General features: G+C 47.5%; 1 protein-coding gene across 5 annotated transcripts; it reads right to left on the bottom strand.

Moving 5' to 3' along the window:
* Window positions 1-456: 456 nt before the first annotated feature.
* Window positions 457-24910, bottom strand: LOC144724454 (uncharacterized). Of its 5 annotated transcripts, XR_013586498.1 has the most exons (10): window positions 24742-24910; window positions 22844-23257; window positions 21013-21167; window positions 20702-20890; window positions 19555-19624; window positions 16478-16720; window positions 16200-16318; window positions 5360-5381; window positions 4209-4285; window positions 457-3340 (listed from the first exon to the last, which is right to left on the bottom strand). XR_013586498.1 is itself a non-coding variant. In XM_078603588.1 (3 exons), the coding sequence occupies exon 1, from the start codon at window positions 11683-11685 to the stop codon at window positions 10105-10107; it is 1581 nt and encodes a 526-aa protein (XP_078459714.1). In that variant the 5' UTR covers window positions 11686-16192; the 3' UTR covers window positions 457-3340; window positions 4209-4285; window positions 5360-10104. The 5 variants fall into 5 exon arrangements, 1 of the variants encoding a protein (XP_078459714.1); XR_013586497.1 differs by lacking the exon at window positions 16200-16318 and having other exon boundaries at window positions 24663-24907; XR_013586496.1 differs by lacking the exon at window positions 16200-16318 and having other exon boundaries at window positions 24742-24907.

The raw sequence follows: 24910 nt of genomic DNA, 5'->3' as shown, positions 1-24910 counted from the left end.
TAACAGACTTTTGGGGCAAGTTGTTAGCGAGCACCTATGAAGGCCGGTACGGCACACGAGGCTTGTGCGGTGTTGTGGGTGGCCAGCACTACGCCAGGGCACCTTTTTTCTCCCCTGTAACGATGATACAGCACAGCGCCAGGTACTCGTTTGAGGCTGAGTCAACCTAGGGGAGGCTCAGGCCTGACTCAGAGACAAAGGCTTTCGGGCGTGGTTCTGGCCACCCACCGCCTCGTGTGCCGTGCCGGCCTTCATTTGTGCTCACTGAAAGCACTTGCCCCAACAGCAGTCAAGGGTATACGGGGAATCTTTGTTTTTGTTTGTAGTTCTGGCGGGTATCTGCAATTTATTTTAATATTTGATTTGTCGAGGGTAGATGCAACCATTATTGTCTAGATTCTTAAATATATCCCACTGATGGATTTGATATACTGTTTAACCACGCGTACAGACATATTCAATAAAAACAAGTATCTTATTTATTCAAAATCAGGGCACCAGTCATTAAATAGGCAACTAACATTCGGTCCAAGGACTACTCGATATTGTTATACAAATTAAAACAAAACAAAACGTTAATCAATGGCTTCATGCTGAATTTCAGCTTATCAGGCATTACCCAGTGCACAATATGATTAGGCAAGCATCGCAACAAAGACAATCAGCATTCAGTCCAAAGCAGATGCTAGCGTTGACAAGGTGACACGGCAGACGTGTAGGGAGTCTTCTGTGCTGTTGAATGTGAAGTCGTCGCACGCAGCGCAGACAGCAGCTTGATGGGTGACGACACAGCAGCTGGTGACTTGTCAGGTGGTCTCGAGGACGTGAGAACGACGATGCTGCTCTTCAACGTCTGACGCACAGACGCGTGTCTTCATCCACGGCACTTGGCCGTGTAGCACAGTTTGGCGCAATGCCTTTGATTATCCTTCATCTCCCTTGCCCTATGTATCAGCTCTGTATTATTAAACAACTGCAAACATTAAAGTTTTGTTTTAGCATCTCCACTGCTTGACTACAATACCTCATAGTGGCAGCTCGGCGTTTAATTCTTTCTCGTGCAGAGAGGGGGGGGGGTAGGAGAAGGAGGTGGGCTGCGTGAGCGCTAGGGGGAGAAGAAGTGAGGCTGGGGGGGTAAGTAGGCGCGGCTAGAAGTGGAAAGCTGGGGAACGGGGGGAAAGAGACTCGTAAAAATAGACTAGTAACCGGCAGGTATGATGGAAACAACCACAACAGTTAAGTCTTTACCTGGTTAAGTTCAACCGAGAAGATGGATACAAATTGAGCAATCATTGGAAGGATGTTATTAACCAGGTAAAACCGTTACTGTTTATGGTTGTTCCATCATATCTGCCGGGTACTAGTCTAGATTTGAAGCTTTCGTAACTGCAAGGATTCATATTCTTAGGTTTTTTCGGTAAAGTCACGTAGATAAAAAATTAAAATTAATAAAAGTAAAATAAAAATAAAATAAAAATCACGACGTTTCGGAGGCAACACAAGCTCCCGTCTTTAGGTGGAACCGTCACAGCACGACTGCTGCATCAAGTAAGAGAAATTCCAAGAATTTCTCTACATAACAAAGGCTCAGTCCCATTTACAGCAACCGCACCTTTACATCAGCCGCACCTTAACAATTCTTGGAACCTCCCATTTCAACCAGTCTACACAACAAAGGCTCATTCCTAGCAGCGTGCTTCAGCCGCACCGAACCTCACAATGGCTCCTCCCACCCTCAACCAGTATATATACAAGGACTGTTTTCTTGGAATTTCTCTTACTTGATGCAGCAGTCGTGCTGTGACGGTTCCACCTGTAGACGGAAGCTTGTGTTGCCTTCGAAACGTCGTGATTTTTATTGTATTTTTTATTTTACTTTAATTAATTAAAATTTTAAATTTTTACCTACGTGACTTTACCGAAAAACCTAAAGAATATGGGTACTAGTCTATTTTTCCGAGTTAATTCCCCCCCCGCACCCCCAGCGTTCCCAGCCTCCCACTTCCAGCCCGCCCACTTCCCCCCTCCCAGCTTCACGTCCTCTCTCCCCCTAGCGCTCACGCAGCCCCCCACCCCCCTACCCCCCCTTTCTCTCTTTCCCCCATTGCTCCTCCCCCCTTTCTTACCTATATAACCTCTTGCCACGGCAGCTCTCTCGCCCACTGCATTGGCATTGTTGCTGCATTGCCATTGTTGCTGCATTGGCATTGTTGCTGCATTGGAACTCGTGCACCGCCCATGCTCTTGGTGCTGTTGATACACTTGGGCTACGCCCATCCCCAAACCTTTATAAACAGTTTGCTTTTAGAGGCTGACTCCTTTGCCTGATGATGACCGCTTGTGTTGCGATCGAAACGTCGTGATGTTTTATTTTATTTCTAACTACGTGACTTTACGGAAATAACCAAAGAGTATGGATTCCTGCAGTCACGAAAGCTTCAAATCAAGATTCATCAGTCTATCCTTTTATCAGAGATAAAGGTAGTTTATGTATTTATTACCTTTCCAGACCGCATACACACTGAATTGGGCCTCTCCAGCTTAGCCATCAATGTAAAGTGCTCTTCCTACAGGGTTCACATTGTTACAGCTCTCAAGTCAAGTTATATTCCTGTCTGTGGTGCCATGCTACCTTAACAAAATAACATTGACATTCAAATATCCGTTAACTAATCAATTGTAATTCTCCTTATGATTGGGATTAGTATTGAGACATTTAGTATTTAAATCGTTAACACCGAAAAGGATTTTTTTTACATTGGGGTATATCTACGACAGTCTGTAATTGTGACCCTCATGATGGCACGCTGCGTCGCTGGGAATCAGATTCATTTTCTATTCACCTTGGGGTGCGACAGGGATGTCCCCTGGCCCCTACACTTCTTTAACCAGGTCGTTGAATAAGCTTTCCATGGCTGTACTGGAGGGTTGTCCATCTGGCACAGATACAATAGGAGGCTGATTGATGTCCAAGTGCAGTCAAGGGATAGCCTCCCTATTCAGCACCAGACCTTTTCAACAATAAGATGGATTCTACAAAATACGGTGCATATTAGAAATATATGTGTTGTATTTGTGTTTCCATTAATTGTGTTTTAATGACTACAAACAAGCGTGCATATAATATTGTATGATTCTAATTAAGCGATATTCCTATTGCTTTGCAACCTTCTATATGGCTATATATTATTGGCAGGTGTTTTCATGTTTGGAATTGGATGTGAATTCCTGTGAAGGCAAAGCATTTGTAATCATCAGGAGCGCGTGTGACTCCGCCACTTGTCCACTCGGTTGCAGGATGAGCGGCCCATTCTTGATGCGAATGTGACCTACATATTTTCTAAAATACAAAAATAGAGGCATCAGATATGCGTGAACAAAAATGTACTGAAGTGAAGCAAATGTATCATTAATTTGTGTTCTCAGTCAAACATGATTCTTTATGTTATTTATGACGACCCTGCCTGAAATATATGGTGTATGAATTTGGTTGTTTATGCAACACAGAAGAAACCCCAACCTGCAGATAACACACAGATATGAAAAGATTCAAAGCAAAGACATATTAACAAGCAATATATGAACGCTATTACCTTGTACAGAATTCCAAATTCTATTTAAAAAAGAAGTGGCTGAGGGATGTGGTGGCTCTTCGTGTGAACCACGAATTCCAGCTCAAAGTTTCTGATTTACAGGTGCCCAAAATATTTGCAGAGCGTTTTTGTTGATGCTCGTTTACAATTGTGCTGTTGGCACACACGCTGCTGCTGAATGAACGTGACATATCGCTAGACGATGAACAAAGGGGTCAAAAACCAGCAGCCTACTGCTTAAGTCAATCGGGTTCATGAGGATGAGAGTGATATTATTTGCTTGGCTGACACTCAGATTAAGAGTGCAGAATCAGTGTGGAATGTAAGTTTATGTAGCCCTTTATTCGCATTGCCGCATAAAATTAGCACCACCTTCTGGGATGTAGGCCATTATTTTTTATACAATAGCAATGTGTAAATCCCATCACCCATTAGTGCTCTCTACGAGAAAAGATCTGTCCCATTCTAGTTTTAGCAGGTAAATACAGAATTTTTACATTTCGAATTTTTTTATCAAACGTTTTAATTTTAAAACGAATTGGCAGCGATTGAAAAAGTAGTGTCTCTCTTTACAGAAACCTATTATTTTCGGTCCAATATATTAATGTAACTTACCATAAACACAGAACATGTCTGCAGCAGGCTTGGCAGGTCCGTTTATATAGCAAACAGTCTCACTCCGAGTGAATTTTCTGTGGGAAATAGTCACGTGTGTAAAATTTGTAAACTGTGTGCTGCATTTCTACATTGTAGTATATTCTCCACTATATTGTACTATACATTTCTTGAATATGCAGAACATCACTTCGTCCCATCCTGATGAGCAATTCCTGTTTTGGTTAATGCAAACATGATCCCTTGTAAAAAGGTGTCCGTTTTGTTTCCAGATTAAAGGGTAAAAACCTATTACTAATTCCTGTTGTGTTATACGTAGCAAAACATCAATGTATTCATACGCATTCTCATGAATGATTTCTGGCCACGGCACACACCAATGAGGTTATATCCTGAGCCGCCCCGAGCCCTTGGAGTTGGTGAAATATCCAAACTGTTGGCACCGGCCGTGGCTGCCTTCCCGTTTGTCTGTAAACCTCAGTGCGGAAACTGCCCGTGCGGAAACTGTCCACGTTATAAATTCTACAAAGTCTCAAGAGGCAATTTGCGTGAATGATAGTACGGGATGTAAATATTATCTTAAATAGGTGCCTGGTGCGGTGTGCACTTCTCGAGAGTTTGTGGATAACTATGGGATAGGGGTTGGCGTGGGTGTGCAGTTTGAGGCTGGCGTAGTTGTAGCAGCAGCAGCACCATCATTATCTCCAATTGTCATCATTCATCATTACCATCATCATCCTCTTTATTGATCATTACAATCAACTTCATTGTCATTAGAGCCACTTTCACAATATGTATACAAGTGTTTTGAAGCTGACTGCAATTTAGTATCATCAACGATACCATCATCTTCTTTATATTCGTCATCATCATAATCATGTTTGATTCTAAGTAATGTTGAGCCCTCTTTGATTTAGCGCCACGTTCCGCACTTCAGCGACAGATGCCGCAAGACACAAACGCAATAGCAAGCGTCAGTACGCACAGCCTCGATTCCCATCGGCACGACCCCATACACTGATTGGCTGTGGGGTTTTGGGGAAGGGGGCCCCATCCATGCCACATAGCCAATCGACCAAAAGCTGTCTCATAGCAGGAAGCGGTCCTTGTGTATGTTGAATGGAAATAATTTATTTTTATTCCATATTTACCTGGATATGATATCCTCATGGCCTGCAAAGTTCAGAACAATTAGAGAAATACATGAGCTTGCTAGTAAATTGAGCTTCACAAAAGGCAAATGCAAAAACTTAAACTTTCTTGGAACGCAATCTACCCACAATATTCAGAGCTATGACAGGGATCGTCAAGAGCCTTACATGCATTTATTGTTGTGAATTGTGCACAGTGGTTATCCTATGAAGAAGTTAACTTTTCAAGCAGGAAGATAACGTTTTAACTACTGCCCAGAACTACTAATAGAGGTGGCGACTGCCCAATACTCATTTTAACATGGGAATGCTGACTCATGGCCATGTTTGCAATGTTGTATGTGGTGTTAACGTTGGTTGCCTTGAACCTTTGTAATTAATAATGCTCTCATCCGAGAGGGGTAAGCCGATCCAGAAGTCCTGTTATTTGCATATATGCTAACACCTGTTGTATGCAGGGTTGTCACCATCCAAGCACAATACGGGTTTAAAACTGCTTAGCCTCCAAGATATGATTTGATCAGTTGTATTCCAGGCAACTGGGTCATACACAGGGTACTACATATGTAATATCGTTGAGGACTCTTGGACGCCGGGGTTGAGGCACACGTATTTATTCCGCAACAGTTGTCACAACCGCGGACATACAACACGGGAGGGGGTATCGGCCCCCTCACCCGGCTAGCTGGGAACACACTTGCTAGCTATCTCTGACCTACCTCCTAGTCCTCCACTAACGGGCTAGAGGAGGCTATCTGGCCCGACACTGGTAAGTCGGGCTACGGTACCCGGAGTCACAGAGCACTATCTCTGGTTCTCGGGACCACGCCGCTGGCTCGGTCCTGCGCGGCCCTGATAAGGGCGGCGACCCAGGGGAGTCCAGGGCTCTAGCTAGACGATCTTCGGTCTTCACTGGTTTAGCTTTAACATTGTGCCCCGAGCTCTCCGGCTCATCCCCTTTTATACCAAAACCCCCCGCTGAGGGGTGGGGCCCCGGGGGATCACGACTATGGGTCAGCCCCCCAGGCTACCCGGTGCGGACGTCGTTGAGAGCACCTCCCCGTGCACTCACGAAGCCCCGCCCACTGTGTTTGTTTCCCGTGTGATCCTATGTATACAGCCCCTCCGTAACACCCCTACATCACCCCCCCCTGTACAGCTCGCAGCCGTCCCGGCTGCAACAAACGACAATAAAAGTTTATTTACCCCTCGACCCCGCGTGTGCCTCACAATTTATTTCAACCATAACGAGAACGAGAACAACAACAAGAACCAGAAAAGCAAGAAGGGAAAATAACCCGACGCACCCCCCCCCCCCCCCCGAATAAATACGAATTCCGTAAAACCAACGTATATGCAATTTGCAGGGAACCCCAGCACACACACAACACACAGTGAACACAACATACGTACAATCCAATGTGCCAGGAACACACCACCCACGCAGCACACAGTGAACATAACATGTGAAAATTATTATTTTTTTCTTTCTGCGCATTCTTGCGCGCGTCCTTGCAGCAGGCCCGTCACACGGGGCAACCCCGGATGGCGGGCCGTCGGGAGGCAACTGTCCATTTCCGAGTGAGTCTCTTCTCGATGTCGCGAGACCCTCGACATCCCCCGTAGGGGTTGTCGGGCGTGAGCCCGTCATTCCTGGTGCACCTGGGGGCGGGACAGCCGGCAACACGTCAGGCGAGAGCAGCGGAGACGGACCCTTTGAGTCGGTCGACCCCCCACATGTTTGGCCACGCGTGTGTGGAGTGGGACTTCGTACGGCAACGAAGGGTTTCAATCTGGAGGGGTGCACAAACCACCGGCGCTTCCCCCATTTGATGCGTACGCACTGAGGCCGCAAAACCTCAACCACCTCGACAGGGCCCCGCCACGGCCGCACCAGTTTAGAGGAGGTCGTGAGTGGTACCTGTGGACAGTGCAGCCATGCCTTGTCCCCCGGCTTCCACTGTAGCACGTGCGCGCGACCCAGTCTGAGCCGCTCATTAGCTTTCTGACGGAGGTCGGAATTTTGCATGGCAGCATCCCGTGCCTCTGTTAATTTTGCAAGGTTAAATTTAACATGGTCGGCCAATTTAGTTTTACCCTGCGGCGCGGGGATCTGCAGCTGGGCCCGAACAGGTGGGTCAGGTTCGCGGCCATACATGAGGAAGAAGGGGGAAAATTCCGTTGCCGCATGGGGGGCCAATCTGTATGCTGCCAGAACCCCTTGAATTTGCAGGTCCCAATCGGTCTGTGAGTCCGAAACCTGCTGTGACAACATGGACGTGATGGTTCGGTGCAGACGCTCGACCATCCCGTCAGTTTGCGGGTGATAGGGAGAGGTACGAATTTTTATCGTGCCCAGGAGATCACAGACTTGTTGGAGCAGTTTGCCGAAAAAATTTTTGCCCTGGTCGGTCAGCAGCCGCTCCGGAGCACCTTTGTCCAGGACGTATCCCTGGACAAAGGCCTCCACGATGGCTGCTGCCGACTGGTTGGCCAGGGGCCAGGCCATAGGCCAGCGCGTAAAGTACTCCACCCCGGTCAACAAATATCTATTGCCCCTGGGGGTGGCGGGGAATGGGCCCAGAATATCCAGCGCGACAAGTTCATTGGCTCTGGAGACTTTGATAGACTGCAAAGGCGGGTTAGACTCCCGTGCTGGTGGTTTCCGTTGCGCACACCGAGGGCATGACCCCAACAGATCTGCGACATCCCTTGTCATGCCCGACCAAAAAAAATCAAGCTGGAGCAAGGCTAGGGTCTTTTGGGTCCCCAGGTGGAGGAGGCGCTCATGAGCGGCCCACACCACCTTACCCCGTAACCCAGAAGGGACCACCAGCCGGTGTCGATGGGATTTCCTGTCCCAATGCATCAGCAGACCCGTGACCATTTCCCATGCATCGGCATCACCCCTCCCCTGCCCAGCATCCCTGACGCGACGACGCAACGCGAGGAGGGAGGTATCCTCCATCTGTAGGCGCCCCCATTCAGTGACAGGCAACCCCAGCAGGGAATCTGTTCCCTGTTGTGCGATCGAATTCGTCATCGACGCTGCGTCGTCGGCGGCCGCCAAGACCGGAACAGATATTTCACCCGGATGCCTGCAACGACCCGACCCCAGGAGACATGCGCATTCGGGGGTGGTTGGCATGCGCGACAGAGCGTCCGCATTGATGTGGCGAACGCCCTTACGGTACGTGGTTTCAAAATCAAAGTCCTGGAGAACCTCCAACCATCGAGACAATTGTCCCGATGGTTGTTGAATTTGCAGGGCGTACTGTAGTGCCGCATGATCTGTACGGACGGTGAAACGCTGACCGTACAGATATGGGCGGTACTGTTGGATGAAATAGACAATTGCCAACAGTTCTCGACGGGTGACACAATATCTTTGCTCCGCTGGAGACAACACCCGACTACCGTACGCGACTACCCGTTCTACGCCGTCAACCACCTGGGAAAGCACGCCCCCAATACCCGTGTTGCTCGCATCGGTGTCGAGCACAAAGGGTTTAGAAAAATCGGGGTAAACCAAGGGAGGAGCTTTAACCAGAGCGTCCCGAAGGGAGCGGAAAGCAGCCTCCTCCTCCTGTCCCCAATGAAAGCGGACCCCTTTGACGTCAAAGCGTGTAGGGGCTTCGCAATTGTCGCAAAATCCGCGACAAAGCGTCGGTAATACGACGCGAATCCAATGAAACTCCTGACCTCTCCCACAGAGGTGGGAGTCGGCCAGGAGCTGACGCACTGCGTTTTGGCGGGATCGGTAGCAATACCTGAGCGTCCAACAATGTGTCCCAAATAACGCACAGATTCGCGTAACAGATGACATTTTTGGGGTTTAAATTTGAAATTAGCAGCCCGCATTTTGAGGAAAACCGCCCGCAACCTCTGGAGATGTTCGTCAAATGTTCTGCTAAAGACGATAACGTCATCCAAATAAATTAAGCACGAGTCCCATTGCAATCCAGCCAAAACCAATTCCATCAATCGCTGGAAAGTCGCCGGCGCCGAGTGGAGTCCCATCGGCAACCGGTTGAATTGGAAGAGGCCGTGCGGTGTACGGAATGCAGTTTTAGGCTTTGAATCATCGTCCAGAGGAAGCTGCCAGAATCCCGAAAGCAAATCCAATGTGGAGAAGAATCGCGCTCCCGCCAAGGCGTCCAGCGATTCGTCAATCCGTGGGAGCGGGTGTGCGTCGGCAACAGAAATTTTGTTGAGGCGGCGAAAATCGACGCAAAACCGCAACGAGCCATCCTGTTTCTTAACCAGGACGATCGGCGCTCCCCACGGGCTGGTAGAGGGAGAAATTATGTCGGCGGCTAACATGTCATCAACAGCCGATTTGACATGGTCCTTTTCGGCGGGACTTAACCGAAAAGGATTTTGGCGTATTGGCGCGCTGTCACCTGTATCAATATGGTGACGCAGCAGATGGGTACAGCCCAAATCGAATTTGTTCTGACTGAAAACGTCGGAAAATTCACGCAGCAGTGTCCTAAGCTTTTGACGCTCTAAATCCGACAGGTCCGTCGATCCCGCACAAAGCGCCTCGAGCCACCCTTCATCGGTGTCCGAATGTGGTTGCGGCAGAGGGACAGTGCCTACGTGATTCGCGACAGGTTCCTCACAGGGCACCGGCGTTGCGTGAGCAAGCACGGTCCCTTGAGGAACCACCACCGTCTGCGACCCCACATTGAGGACCGCGATGAAAGGGTCCCCGTTCCCTTTGACGATGGTCTGGGCCGGAATTAAATGAGGTCCGCTAACCCCGGCCCTAGATGGCCCCAGCAGAATTCCCTGGTCCCCAATGCCTTTAGCGAAGGGCCGACGAAGTTTGAGAGGCACCAACATTTGTGCCCCGGTGGTACGCGAACCGTTTTAACAACGAACGCCGGTACCGTCGCGAACGCCGTCCGAACCGCAGTGGGGGACGGCAGAAACGCCATGCGTCGGCCCGACGGGAGCTCAATGCAGCCCTGGTCTATTAAAATACGAATCGGCATTTTGGCCAAGAAGTCCGTCCCCAGCAGGCACGGAACCGCCAGCGAGGAGGAAACAAAAATCGGACCGGACAATTTGATATCACCGATACAAATTTGTGCTCGAATCTGTCCAATGATGCCAAGTGAGCCCCCGTTAGCAGCATAGAATGGGACGTTAACCGGCAGTAAAGGACGGCTCTGGACAGGGAGAATATTGTAAATTAGTTCCGAAATGATGGTCGCCGATGCTCCCGTATCGACCAGGATGCGCACCTCAACCCCGTCAATGTGCCCCACCACGGCTGATGACCCCGACGATGCAGCCACAACGCGATGGGCCAACACGGACCACTGCCTGGGTTCGATCTGAGTCCCCATAGTGGTGCGTGTTGGCGCGACGGTGCGCAATGTCGGCCCCCCGTTCGTTGCGGTGTGCGAGTGTGTGATGGGTGTGTGCGTGGGCCAAACATGAGGGGTGCCGCGACTCGCCGGGTTATGTTGATGGAGCTTGGGAAGAGGGCCGGCGTCCTGTCGAGGCGTCTTCCCGCGCTGCCGAGGAGAGCGGCACCCCGAGGCGACATGGCCCCGGATGCCGCAGTTGTAACAGCGCGGGTGCGCAGGCGGCGATGACGGATGGTCGGAGCGGCTCGATCCGTCCCGGCCCGCCCGTACTCCCGCCCTCTGCTGCAGTCGATGGTCGATGGCGCAAACTTCCTCCGCCGGGAGGGTGGCTGCAGCGACAGTACGCCCGGCCGCTGCCCTGCTGGCCTTCCGTCGCTGCGACAGTAGGTTGGCGTGGAGGAGCCGCGCAGCCTGGAGGGAACCCATTTCTGTGTCATCCTGTGCAACGACGGCGATGTCCAGGTCGTCCGCCAGCAGGAGGATCTTTTCCGTTACCATCGCGTCCACGCCTTCGTCGTCCATTCGTGGGAAGGCCGTCTTCGCCAGCGCCAGGAGACTCGTACGGTACGCCAGGGGCGACTCCTTTGCACCCCGCTGGCGATCATAAAAGAGCTGCCTGCATTCCGACGATGGTCCGTAGACCGCAGCCAGCAACTGCAGCGCCATCTGTAGCGTGGAGCGTTTGTCCTTCGGCGCCGATGTAAGAGCGGCGAGGGCGTCGCTGTCGAGGAGCGCCGGCAGCGCGCAGAGAGCCTCGGCATCTGTCCACTGCGCCATTTCCTGGTGTGCGAGGAAGCGCCGCTGGAAGCCGCCCCAGTCGCCCTCCTCGCCCACAAACTCCTTGAGTGGAGGTAGCCGTTGGTGCAGCGCAGCGGCCGCCGTGGAAGCTCGCACTCCGCTGTTCCCGTCACTCGGCTGGGCTTCGGCGCGAACGACGGATGGCATCGCCGGTTGCACCAGTGGTGATGCTCTGTCCCCTGGTGATGACGCGGCAGCCACTGTACGGCCGTCGTCGGACCCGAGGTTCAGGCCGGCCACGCCCTCAGCAGCTGCTGCGGCGATGGCGGGAGATTCACAGTTGGGCTCCGTTGAAATGGCGGGAAGGCGCACCGGTCGTCGGCTGTCGTCGCCCCGTGGCGGTTCACCAGCCCCCAGCCGTGTGATCTGTTCGAGCGTGGCAGCAGCTCCGCCAGTCTCGCGTGAGCCAGCCTCAGCCCTTCTGTTGACGGCTCCCCTCCACCCCGATGCTGCGGTAAGGATGCATCCGGCCCCGGCTGCTCGATGCCTTCTTCAGCCGTCTCGGGCTCCACAACTGCAGCGGTGTCCTCCGCCTCCGGTACCCCGGCTCGAGCTGTCCGGCGCGTGTCCATGTTCGTGATCTTTCACTTCTGTCACCAGATGTAATATCGTTGAGGACTCTTGGACGCCGGGGTTGAGGCACACGTATTTATTCTGCAACAGTTGTCACAACCGCGGACATACAACACGGGAGGGGGTATCGGCCCCCTCACCCGGCTAGCTGGGAACACACTTGCTAGCTATCTCTGACCTACCTCCTAGTCCTCCACAAACGGGCTAGAGGAGGCTATCTGGCCCGACACTGGTAAGTCGGGCTACGGTACCCGGAGTCACAGAGCACTATCTCTGGTTCTCGGGACCACGCCGCTGGCTCGGTCCTGCGCGGCCCTGATAAGGGCGGCGACCCAGGGGAGTCCAGGGCTCTAGCTAGACGATGTTCGGTCTTCACTGGTTTAGCTTTAACATTGTGCCCCGAGCTCTCCGGCTCATCCCCTTTTATACCAAAACCCCCCGCTGAGGGGTGGGGCCCCGGGGGATCACGACTCCGGGTCAGCCCCCCAGGCTGCCCGGTGCGGACGTCGTTGAGAGCACCTCCCCGTGCACTCACGAAGCCCCGCCCACTGTGTTTGTTTCCCGTGTGATCCTATGCATACAGCCCCTCCGTAACACCCCTACACATATACAGAGCTCCTCTTATCTGGATAACTATTACCCGTGGGAGCTGAAGGGTCCCTCAAAGCTTATCAAGCAGCCCAATTTTTTGCTCTTATCTGCGGTTATCTGAGATTTAACCCATCAATTCGTAGTGAAGTGGCTTACTAATACTCGCGATATTCCTGTCGATTAAAGGAGTCAAGGAGCAAACTACTTTTGAATATCCGCAGGGTTATCCGCAATTAAAGCAACGGATGCTATCAAAGCAATGCACGGGCGGCACATGCTATTATCACGAGAAAGACACGCAGACACGAATATACTTACAGGCACACACAGACATGAGTACAGAGACAAAGACTCACAAAGACACGAATACAATCACAACAACAACCACCATTCGCCACTAAGTGGCGGTGACGTCACTACGATGCTTGTGCCAGGCCATGTGCACCTTGAGGCCACGTGAAGTGTCGAACGCCCGCTTGCAGGAGATCAAGAGGCAGACCCAGGTGCCACGGGTCGACTGACTGAGATGACTGAGATGACTGGCTGATGCACCACCTGTGCCCCCTACTGTGCCAACTTGCTGTGCTTTAGCCATCCGATGCTCCGCTTATTCTTGTGAGCATCGCTCCTCCGCCCTCCATTGTTATTGGAGAGCGACTGCCTCCAACTGCCCAGTAGCGTCCTTCACGAGCCTCCTGCACAGAGGTCAATCTTGACACCGCTGGTACCAGTCATCGGCAAGTCCACTCAGCTCCACGTCCTCCTGTACCACATCACTCCATCTCTTCTCTAGCCCGTGCCGCGCCCGTTTAGCCCCCTCGATTCGGCCGAACAAAAGCTGCTTAGGCATACGGTGGCTGGGCATGTGGGCTACATGACCCAGCCAACGCAGCCTTGCCTGCCGGAGGAGCTCGCCGATGGGAGTTTGCCCAGATCTTTCAAGGATTTGTGAGCTCCTCACACAATCTTGCCTGGTTAAACCCATGATCGATCGTAGGCAGGCCAGCCTAAATGTTTCTAACCGGCGAAGATGCTCCATTAGGGGTGTACACGTTTCACAAGCGTAGAGAAGGGAGGGCCGTGGCCGAGATGACCTGAAGCTTCGTGCGGAGCGACAGACCAGGTAGCTTCTACACAGCGTCATGCAACCGATGAAGAGATATTGCCGCTCGACTGATTTGGAGTGAGACCTCTGCTGTTAAACCGGCGCCGGTCATGAGCACACTCCCCAGGTATGGGAAACTCTCCACTCTCTCCACAACTGCCCCATCACCGATTGGAAGTTGTGGGGGTGGAGTGCCCGATGGTACAAAATACCCAGGCAGGTGCTTATTTTTGGTAGGGCTGATGGTAAGGCCCCACCTCTAAGTGGCATGCTCTAGTTTCAGCAGCAGCGTTTCCAACTCCTCCTCTGAGTGAGCAGCAATTACCAGATCATCGGTATACATAACGTGGTTGAGCAATAGGGAGTCATCCCTTGACCGCACCTGGGCATCGATCAGCCTCCCATTATATCTGTACCAAATGGAAATTCTTCCGGTACAGCTATTGAAGGCTTCACGAACTACGTGGTCAAAATATATGTTAAATAATGTGGGAGCCAAAGGACATCCCTGTAGCACCCCAAGGTGTACAGGGAATCGCTCTGACTCCTGGCCACGTAGTTTTACCCGGGCCCGCTCATCATCATGAAGGTCCTTAATGAGCATGAGCAGAGGGTCAGGGACTCCGAAAGCATGAAGAACAACCCAGAGCCCAGGCCTACTGATGGTATCATAGGCCTTGACCAGGTCAATAAAGCAGAGATGTAGGTCTTCTTAGAATTCCCTACACCTCTGCTGTAGCAGACGGACAGAAAATATGGCATCTGTGCAGGACCGCCCTTTCCTGAAACCACATTGGGGCTCCGCAAGCCTCTCCTCAGCGTGCCTAGCAAGGCGATGTTGAATAATCCTTGCCAGGACCTTCCCGGCACACTGAGGAGTGAGATGCCCCTGTAGTTGTTACAGTCTGTGCGGTCCCCCTTCTTAAAGGGGGGGACCACCAGGGCATCCTTCCAATCCTGCGGAACCCGTCCAGTGGCCCATACTGTTGTTATGATGTCATGTAGGGCAGTCTGTTCATAAACGCCACCCTCCCTCAGCATTTCGCTTGGAAGACAATCTCTCACAGACATGGTGACACAGACAAACAGGAAGGCGTGGAGACGCAAAGACAAACATGGGGACACTAACAAAAAGACGATGAAGAATTGGGGAAGTACACAGACATGGAGACTCAAAGCCAGAGTGAAAGAGACACAGACAGAGAAACAGGGACACACTGGCGCTGCCAGGAATGAGCTTGGACGGGACACGTTGCGAGTCAAGAACACATACAGTACACGAGGTGAGAGACTCGTTGTGTATCCCCAAGTCTGTGTGTTGTGTCTCACTTCGAATCAGTTGGTGGCATCTTTTCGGCTGCGTAATGCTGTGTGGAAGCTACCTGGTCTGTAGCTCCAGTCATGTCCTCCTTTCTCTATGCTTGTGAAACGTGAACCCCTCTAATTCGAACCGTGTGTGATCGGCATCACGCTCGCTGAAGGTGAATGCCTTCAGGGAAGTCGTGTTCTGTATATGCAACTGCGTACAATTCTGAGTCACTTATAACTGCTTTGCCGTTACTTATTGTCAATTATAGACTCAGACTATTGTCATATCATCTCATAGAGTCCCTGTTCTCATATTTAAACAATCTTGGACTAATCTTGGGCTAAACTTACATTTCCAAACAAAGTCAAATAGAATCTCCAACATGTTCGACTTAATTCAACATCAAGATCATTATCATTGAACAAACAAAGTGCTTCAAATACTTTGGCTTACTGATTGATTCACAATTTACATTCCAACCCTATATTGATCACATCTCAAAGAAAATCAAATAGAAAACAAGGCTTTTATACAGAAACAACATTTTTTTCCATTCAATTGCACCTGCAAATTATTGAAGCTATAATTTTCTTACTTTTGACTACTGTGATGCTGCCTACAGATCAGCTACTAATAAATCACGAAACAGACTGAAGCCCCTTCATCATTCTACTGTTCGATTTGCACTGGATGTACCATACAGGACACACCATTGTGACCTCGACTTAGAATCCAATCTCACATCACTTGATGCAAGACGAAATCTACATTGAGCCCTGTTCATGCATAACATCCTAATTGGCAGATATGTGCTTTACTTATTTCATTCATTACACCCATTGTCAAATCCAATAAACGTAAGTCGTCCATCTACTTGCTTTTTAACTATCCCAAGAATGAGATTATAATAGGTAGACAAAGCCTTTCTCGTTGCAGCACCACGTTTTGGAACAACCTCGTTTCTTCCCTTAACATCGTAAATCTTCCTTCAAAAATATCCTGAAGCAGAAGATGAGTGCTGGATACAACGACATTGCCAATGTCATTTGTGACTTTGATCCTTACCCGTGTATCGATAGTTACCTTTCCTATACTTTGCAGTCGAGGCAGTTTTTTATTGTTTGTTGTTGTAACTGTCTGGCCCGCCCCTGCTGGACATATGTGAATAAGAGCTTTATAGCTCATCGGATTCCTCCCGCAGCCTAAATAAAGATTCTGATTATGATATCATGTCGGATAAGAAGAGTTCTCCTGTACATGTCTGATGAATAACTTTACAAAGACAAATACACTCACTCACGTGACAGGAAATGTGGCACGAATGAAGGTAAAAAAAACAAATAATGAGAAGCAGAACTTACTTTTCAGTGCACGTCTTTTTTTTAAATGACTGAACACGCCTGCAACACCCACCACCATTAGCGCTAAGAAGACCACCGCTCCTGCGGTGGCTGGGACCAGCACATTTGGGGTCTCGTGTTCACTGGGAAGCGTTGAGCGTAACAGCTCGTCCATTGGTCTCATAGAAGAAGGAGATGTAAACGTTTCAACTGTTCCACTTTGGCTTGCAAATTTTTCACACAGAGCCTTCATGTACAACAGGCCTGATGAGAAATAGCAACAGTAAGACACACTGTATCCTACAACGTGTAATGTAAACATGCAGACTAGTAAAGCACTTGCATGTTATAAAGATTATATTTGTAATATATTTACAGGGTTTTTTGCAGACTGGTCTGCCTAAAATGCATCTTTTGGATTAACCATGATGGATAGTTTGCGAATCTCACATTGTTGAAAGCTTTGGACACAGTCCCATTAGTTGCCTCCTCTGACAGACCAGGAAGCAATGGCTGAGTCATGAAGTTCACATAGCCAGCTACTGTTTTCTCAAGCAGGATTTGTTTGGCTGTCTAGAGGGGGCTACATGGCCATGACATGGGTTTGAGAAAAGCTGGCCTGAGGTGGTAAGGAACGAATTGAACTATGTGAACTTACTGAGAATGATTGGTGTCTAGATCGACCTCTCTGATCAAGGTTTATGAAGGATGCGATTGTGTAATTGGAGAGAATCACCCTCCATCAAGAATGGAGGGAGGAGGAACTTCGCTCACAACAATGAGAAGAGTGAATAAAATACAGTGAGGTGGCACAGTGAGGAGCATAGCAGTGCATCTAGCAGTGATCTCAGTTAATGATCCGATAATTCATGGGTCTGTCCCGTGACCACATGCCAGTGAGCCTTCAGCATTCCATGTGACCTCAAAGTACACCTTGCTTCGCACTGGAATCCTGGTGACATCTTGCCCACTTTCTATCCGATTTAATGTCAAACCTTTTTTTAACCAGGCTATGCTTTAACTGTGTGTTAGCCGGCCTTCTGTGTTGCATTGCATTACACTTCTTAATTTTACTAAATTTGCTTTCTCAAACTTTTTATGTTCTTGCTCTAAATCATTGTCTCTCCTCCGGCCACTGTGGTCTGGAATTCCACACTGCTCCCCTCGTCTGTCCGCTGGTGCCGCCTCCGCAATCCTCTCTCTGCCCCGGCCCGTCCCCCCCTCTCTCTATTTAAGGCCTCGGCACAGATTCGTTGTCCTTCTGTTTGTCTTGGTGTGTGTCTCGCTCGGTGTGTCTTTGTGTGTGTCTCTCTCTGCATGTGTGTCTGCCTAGGCTGTTCCCGTGTCTGTGTTTTATCTTTCATTCTTACCTGATGATGGTTGCTTTTGTTGCAACCGAAACGTCGTATTCTATTATTTTATTTTCTACGTGACTTTACCGAAAGAACCAAAGAGTAATTCCTGCAGTCACGAAAGCTTCGAATCATGTTTCAGATTGACTACTGGAACGTTATTCTTGGTTCTTTTGGTAAAGTCACGTAGAAGGGAAATAATAAAATAATAAAAAATACACATTATAAAAATTCTCACGACGTTTCGATTGCAACACAAGCAATCATCATCATCAGGTGTGAAAACTACAGCAAGAAATTTTTAGCTGAAGTGGGAGAGATGCTGTGGTAAGGGGTTATATAAGTTAGAGAGGGGGGAGGAGCAAGGGAGGGGGGGTAGCGTTGCGTGGAATGCTACTGGACGGGGGGGAAAGTGGGCGGGACTAGAAAGGTGCAGAAACCCAATGCCTCTGCAGCAAAGCCAATGAAAGACACGAAAGCAACAGTAGCAGACGTTGGGGAAGCGCAAACAAGCTAACACCACTACAGTAAAGCCAATAATAGACAACAAAGCAACAGTAGTACTGCCAAACGCTGGGGATGCAATTAACTCAATCAAAGACTCGAAATGGTTTATCACGTCCTTCCAATGATTGCTGGAACATTCTTCTGCATGGCCTTCTTAAATCCCTAACAGCAAAACTCTTGGTAATAAAATTTTTGCCACCAGACTTCTGACCCACAAAATAGATCTCACATAACAAAATCCCTTCGACTGTCTTCTAATCAGAACCGGCCCTAGACCTTTGGGGGCCCTAAGCAAAATTTGGTTGGAGGCCCCTTTGATGTATGATTTTTTTCACCCACGAGCTAGCAGTGACTCTAGGGGGCCCTCTGCTGGCCACGGGGCCCTTTGCAATTGCAAGGGTCGCTTAGTGGCTGGGCCGGCTCTGCTTCTAATCCAAGATATCAGTTACAACATTGCCCTCACTGTTTTAAAGAAACTAAATGGTCTTGCTGTGGCCTACCTCTCCACTCTCAAAGTCATCCTCCATAGTGAGGGAGTTCACTCATCCCACTCTGTTGCTGTTTAGCATTCTCTCCCTCTGGTTGTCTCAACTGCTGTTTCCATCCTCTCCTCTTTAAATGTACACTCAAGTCCTTACTTTTCTCATCGGTCATTGACTCATTTGCAGTGCCACTCCTGATGCACGGCTCGCACCTTCTCCCTGCCTATCCACTCCCTTGGGGATAGCCCTCTGACCCCTAGCTATTTACTTGACCCATAAATTGTGTTCATCCGAATCACCCCCAGTGGTCCGAATCATCACCTAAACTAAAATCCCGAAGCTGGAGTGGATTTTGATTTGATTCCATTCGATTGATTCCGACATTTCAATAGCATGGGAATGACATTTATAGTGAGAGCTTCTATCGTTCCTATTCCAAATCGATGACGACTCTAAATTTATGGACCTCTTTTCAAAGTGGCATCTCTTCCGGATCAATTCGGATTCGCAGGCAACAGCGACGCAGGAACCCGCTCCCCCACCATTAAATGCGGCCACTGCGGAGCTGTGATGACAGTCGCCTGTGCGCCAATCAGCGCGGGCCCTCCGTGACCTGCACCTGCCCCATTCGCAACACAGAGCAACCCACGCTGGTGTTTGGATAATAATTGCACAGTGGCAAGCATGAACTGCATAAAAACCCTAAGAAAAGTACAACGTGTATTATTTTTCTTGTCAAGAATACGTGCCACCTTACCATGAAGACAACTTGTTTCTCTGGAGCCTTCACTTGCAGAAACTTGACAATTTTGTGCTTCACGAGCGTCCTAAGAAATATTTAAACCTTAAAAAATTACAACGTATCTTCACATGTTACAAAGTACAGAAACTAAACATTCCAATTGTATGGTTTAGGAAAATTTGCCATGCATCTGTTACTTATGAATGGAATACAATATAGCATTTATACATTTCACAATAATTCACACGGTTGGATTTAATTATCTGTAAAAAATAAATCTAACATTGTTTATCTGTGGTGTAATTTGTCGATAATTTCGTGATTGTCAACGTTCACACTGGCCATAGCTTAGATTCCTGTACCGTGTGAACGTCACGAGCATTACTCGCTGTCTGCCAAGTTCATTACACCTCCAATCAGCACGGTTGGCTACGTGCGGTGCGAAAGAAGTTCGTCATACGTACATATTCTGAAATCCAAACTTTATTGGCAATGTCGGTGTGCAGCCCGTCTGTCAATCCACTGCTGAACGAGGGCTTCCCCACGCCATTAAAACAGTGAGGGATATTTGCCCCTACTTCAGCACTTTAGTCAATGGAAGTTGGCGGATGTGGGGCAGCATAGAGCAACAATGTATTTTGCTGTACTGCGCTCTAATATCGACAACACCTGCTACTGTTTTGTGCTTGATAGTTGCCCATCCAAGCGCCATTTAGTCACAGTGATGCTTAGCTAATTGGGTTGCGGATTGTCTGTGATTACAAAAAAAGTGAAAACATTGCAGGAATTTAAGTCGTGAGCTGCTCCTAATTCATCTGCTCCTCACTCGTCAAGGCTCAGTGGCTCGGTGTGAACCTGGTGACCGTAACACGTTAAGTAATTCGATAACTTTAAGAAACATTACAAAGAGACTACTTGTTTGACATATTCATCCCCATTCTACATGATGAAGTTAATACATACCATCGGTTTATAGCCTACTTTGAAGTGTTATGAGTTATCTGTGTTTTTGTTTTATCTGTACTGCCCTCCTCCCCCTCAATGTGAGCCTTGCAGAGCGCCATGCGTTCTCCATTCATTAAGCCCAGGATGGAGCACTTCACCAGGTTTGAATGGCCCTTCCATAACATGTGATCACATCCATTATTGTATGTTCTGTTACCTTTAAGTGAAGTCTAATTTTTCTTGAGCCATCGATCCATTCTTTCCATTCATACTCGTAATGATTGTGTCCCTCGTAAACATCAATTGAGTCAAGGTACCAATCGGAACCCAGTCCATGTTGGTTATGAGATAAATTAAATTCCGTTATGCATCCAAGATTTTTTGTTTTTATCGTGAAGAAATCAATCTGGAACACATTAACACGTGTCATTTTCTTTCCAAGTCAAACTGCAATACTAAATACAGAAAATTTCTGACTAGGGTATGAATTATATGTGCGATGTTTGAAATTAAGGTTTTGAAGCATACCTGATTTCGTTCAAAACAGTTAAATGATGAGTTTGAAAGCTCAGTTTCCAAGTTATTTTTGCTTCCATTTATAAAAATGAAAACACGAGAATCTGTTCCAGCATGTAACAAATCTCCTGTGTGCACCTTTATGATGTAAGTCTTCTCCACCAAAGCTGCAATATATTGACATATGCTGATTAGTGTTCTCAATCAGCTAAATAAAATGTTTCAGTAGCATGTTTCTCATGAGCATTGTCCATTGATAAATTTAAGTCAAACGTTATTGAATATTAACCAAATAAATATCCAATCCACAATGCAAATCTTAAGACTGTATGGTCAAAAATAAACCACGTAGAGACACGTCTACATCCAGAAGCATACTTCTTTGCCAAATGTTGCAGAAAGCAGAGGCAGAGAGCTGCACACAAATTTATAAATAGAGCGTTATCATATATAAGAGTTGAATCAACCAGAGTGGTATTTTCATCAAAACAGAGGACCTAGTGAGACCAAAAGCTGACAATTAAGAATCTACCAAATCTACATTTTGTCATCCATACTGTGTTCAATCACCACCATGCAAGTCATAACACCTTTCCTCGCAATGCTCCACTTTGGAATTCCCTCCCATAATCTTTTTTCTCAAGTTCTTACAACCTTGCTCAATTCTTGAAACCTATTCAATCTTACACATGACAGCCGGCTAGCCGTTTAGAAATATCTAGGCTGGCCTTCCTACAATCCATCCTGGATTTAACCAAGCTGGATTGTGTGAGGAGCTCACAAATCCTTGAAAGATGTAGACAAAGTCCCATCGGTGAGCTTCTCCGGCAGGCAAGGCTTTTGTTCGGCTGGATATAGGGGGCTAAACGGGCGTGGCACGGGCTAGAGAAGATATGGAGTGATGTGGTACAAGAGGATGTGGAGCTGAGTGGACTTGCCAATGACTGGTACCAGCGGTGCTAAGATCAGCCTCTGAGGAGGAGGCTCGTGAAGCATGCTAATGGGCATTTGGAGGCAGTCGCCCTCCAGCAATAACGGAGGACAGAAGAGTGATGCTCACAACAATGAGCGGAGCGCCGGGTGGCTAAAGCACAGCAAGTTGGCACAGTACGGGGCACAGGCCGATGCCAGTCATCTCAGTCAGTCAACCCATGGCATCTGGGTCTGTCCCGTGACCTTCACATGGCCTTAACGTGCACATAGCCTAGCACACGCACCGTGGTAACATCACCGCCACTTCGTGGCTAATGGCGGTTGTTGTGCTAAGCAACTGAAATGAAAAGGAAGAAGAATCCAGAAATCCTAGGCCAAATGTATGAGTTGGGCAGACTGTGACATACTTGTCAAGTTCTGGCTGAATAAAATTCCACATGATAGATTATTCTCAATTATTTGGCACTGTTCCCCAACGCAACGTGATGAGAGTTCTATTCACTGTCGTCAACAGGCAATCCCAACACAGAAGAGAGAGGCTGGGATTTGGGCAGAGCATCATGAAGCCAAGGTATAATCGCCACCCACAACTAATCTGGATCCAACCAAGACGTGTACATTTTTTTGCGTAATGTGACTTAAACAACAGAAAACGCTGCTCTGCATCCTTATCCCCTTTGAGACCAGCATTAACGACTATCACTTAGAAACGTTGACGAATGCACCAAGTAAAACATCTATGATCAAGAGTGAGCAATAATTTTATCGTAAATAAAATTATTAAATAAAATGTATTTTCCTTTGTATACGATGTATATAAAGCAGAATTGATCTCTTTTTGACAATCTGCTCTTTTGCGAACTATGCATTGGCTGTTTATTCTTATGGTGTGCATGTTTACGTTTCTTACCCGTCACAGTTAATCTTACACTCGTACTCAGTTGGTTATTGTGTTCAAGCCATGTGTGACTCAACACATTCCAGTCATCCATGGTTGTTGCATTTTTGCACGAATATTCAGCAAGGGAGGCTGCAGCAGCACATCTGTACGTGCCCGAGTCAGAGACCTCCGCGTTCCTTATGTTTAGGTCATGGTTTCTGGAGCAGGAGTACGTCGCGTGTCTGGCTGATGTCCCCTCGTCACTCTCACAAGAGAGCAAAAGGGCTCTGTCCACAGAGCACACGACCACAGGCACCGGTGGGCTGCTGTCTCCTTGTGTCGTCTTGAACCAGACCACCCCGCCTGGCTTCTTGCCGACATCTGTGCCACACGGCAGCCAGGCCCTGTCTCCAACTTCCACAGAGATGGCAGTGTCCAAATTGCCTGCCAAAAGGTGACACATTTAGATAATTATTTCCCAAAAACCTAAAAACCTCTATTATGAATTATTTCCAGTTAAGAGTAAATTACAAAATTGCTAATGATAAACGATATAAACACATTATAGAGTCATCATTACTATATACTCAATTTAAGATCCTGCAAGTTAAACATATTTTTCAAGATGTAAGGTTTGAGTGGCTTGAAATTACATGTTCACAGTCTCAGGTTCTAGACAACAACTTGTCAACGATTTCCTTCATACCACAATAAAAATCCCTTAATTCATGGTTAAACTTATTTTCGACTCACAACAAATCCACATTTACACGTTTTGCATTGCAGTAAAGTTAATATCTATTTTATTGTATTGTTAATATAATAATGAATTAGGCATCATTACATGATTGATGTATTTAGTTTAGGTGTAAAGATTTAATATTGGATTGGAGAAATACATACATTTATATAAATAATAAAATATTAACCATCTCATTACAACTCCGAATGGATATTAACTATAATGATAGAACTTAACAAAGAAAGCAACAACGTTGGTCCTTTGATTACTATGAAAAAAAAATCGAATACCATATACAAGTTAACAGTACAAGTTATTTGCCATAGGGATAACAAAAAAACCCAGCACAGAATGTATTTTGTATGCACAAAATAATCATCCCAATGGGTCTAAAGACGTGAGTTTTCAATCGGTACATATTGGCTGCATGACGTGGATCAGAAACCTTTGACTCAAATTGAAACGAAAATTGAAAATAACACGAAGAATGACACTCAGAGACACAAAGACCAACGTTGAGATCAGACAACCTAGCAAGTTATAAAGGTCATGCAGAGTGTTACGTAAGTAGGCTTAGACAGAACAAATCACTCAGAATGATGCTGATGGATGAGACTGGTGATTGCAGCTAGATGAGGCAATACACCCGAGTAAGACCACCGTGGAGATGGAGTAATGAAGATTATTTAATGCGAAGGAAATATTTTATTATGGCATCGAAATAATGTAAAGGATGGAGAGTTTTCATCCAGCAGTGGAATGATAATAATGGCCGTTCATGATGATGATCACACATTTTGAATTCGAGTTTTAATCAACCCAAACATCCTGGTGAAAGGTTGTGCCAAAATACGCATAATTTTAAAATAAATATAAGATGATATACTTTTTAAAAATAATTGTTACTTACTCGAAATATAGTAAATAACCCAATTAAGGATTCATAAAAAAACCTTCCTCACATTTTCAGTAGCATATAGAACGTTGTCAATTAATTAAATAAATTACTTTTGGGGGGGAGGATATAGAATTACAATAGGTATTTTACATGCAATAATCAATCATTGATAAACAGTTTTACCGTAAAAAACCAAACACGGTACGCACCTTTGTGTTGCTGCATACAACAGGCAAATTACAAGAGACACTACTGCTGTTTTCACAAAGGGTTTATAGTCGTACTTACTCGCTCTAAGTCCATTTACTTGCAGCAAATAGATGAAAAGTGTAAGTAAATAAACGGCCATTGCGCTTATTGTGAAATGCGTTAACTTCACGTTTCAGTACAAATTCCAAGATGCAAAGTTGAGGCTGAAGCAGGCTGCTCTCTTCCAGAAAATGGAAAATAAAGTATT

The sequence above is a fragment of the Lampetra planeri genome, chromosome 20 (assembly GCF_965212315.1).
Source record: "Lampetra planeri chromosome 20, kcLamPlan1.2.h2, whole genome shotgun sequence".
In the NCBI taxonomy this organism is placed as follows: domain Eukaryota; kingdom Metazoa; phylum Chordata; class Hyperoartia; order Petromyzontiformes; family Petromyzontidae; genus Lampetra; species Lampetra planeri.
This window is presented reverse-complemented; position numbering and strand designations above follow the sequence as displayed.

Coding starts and splice junctions, on each gene's coding strand:
- LOC144724454 (XM_078603588.1), bottom strand. CDS start 11,685: ATGCCATCCGTCGTTCGCGCCGAAGCCCAGCCGAGTGACGGGAACAGC.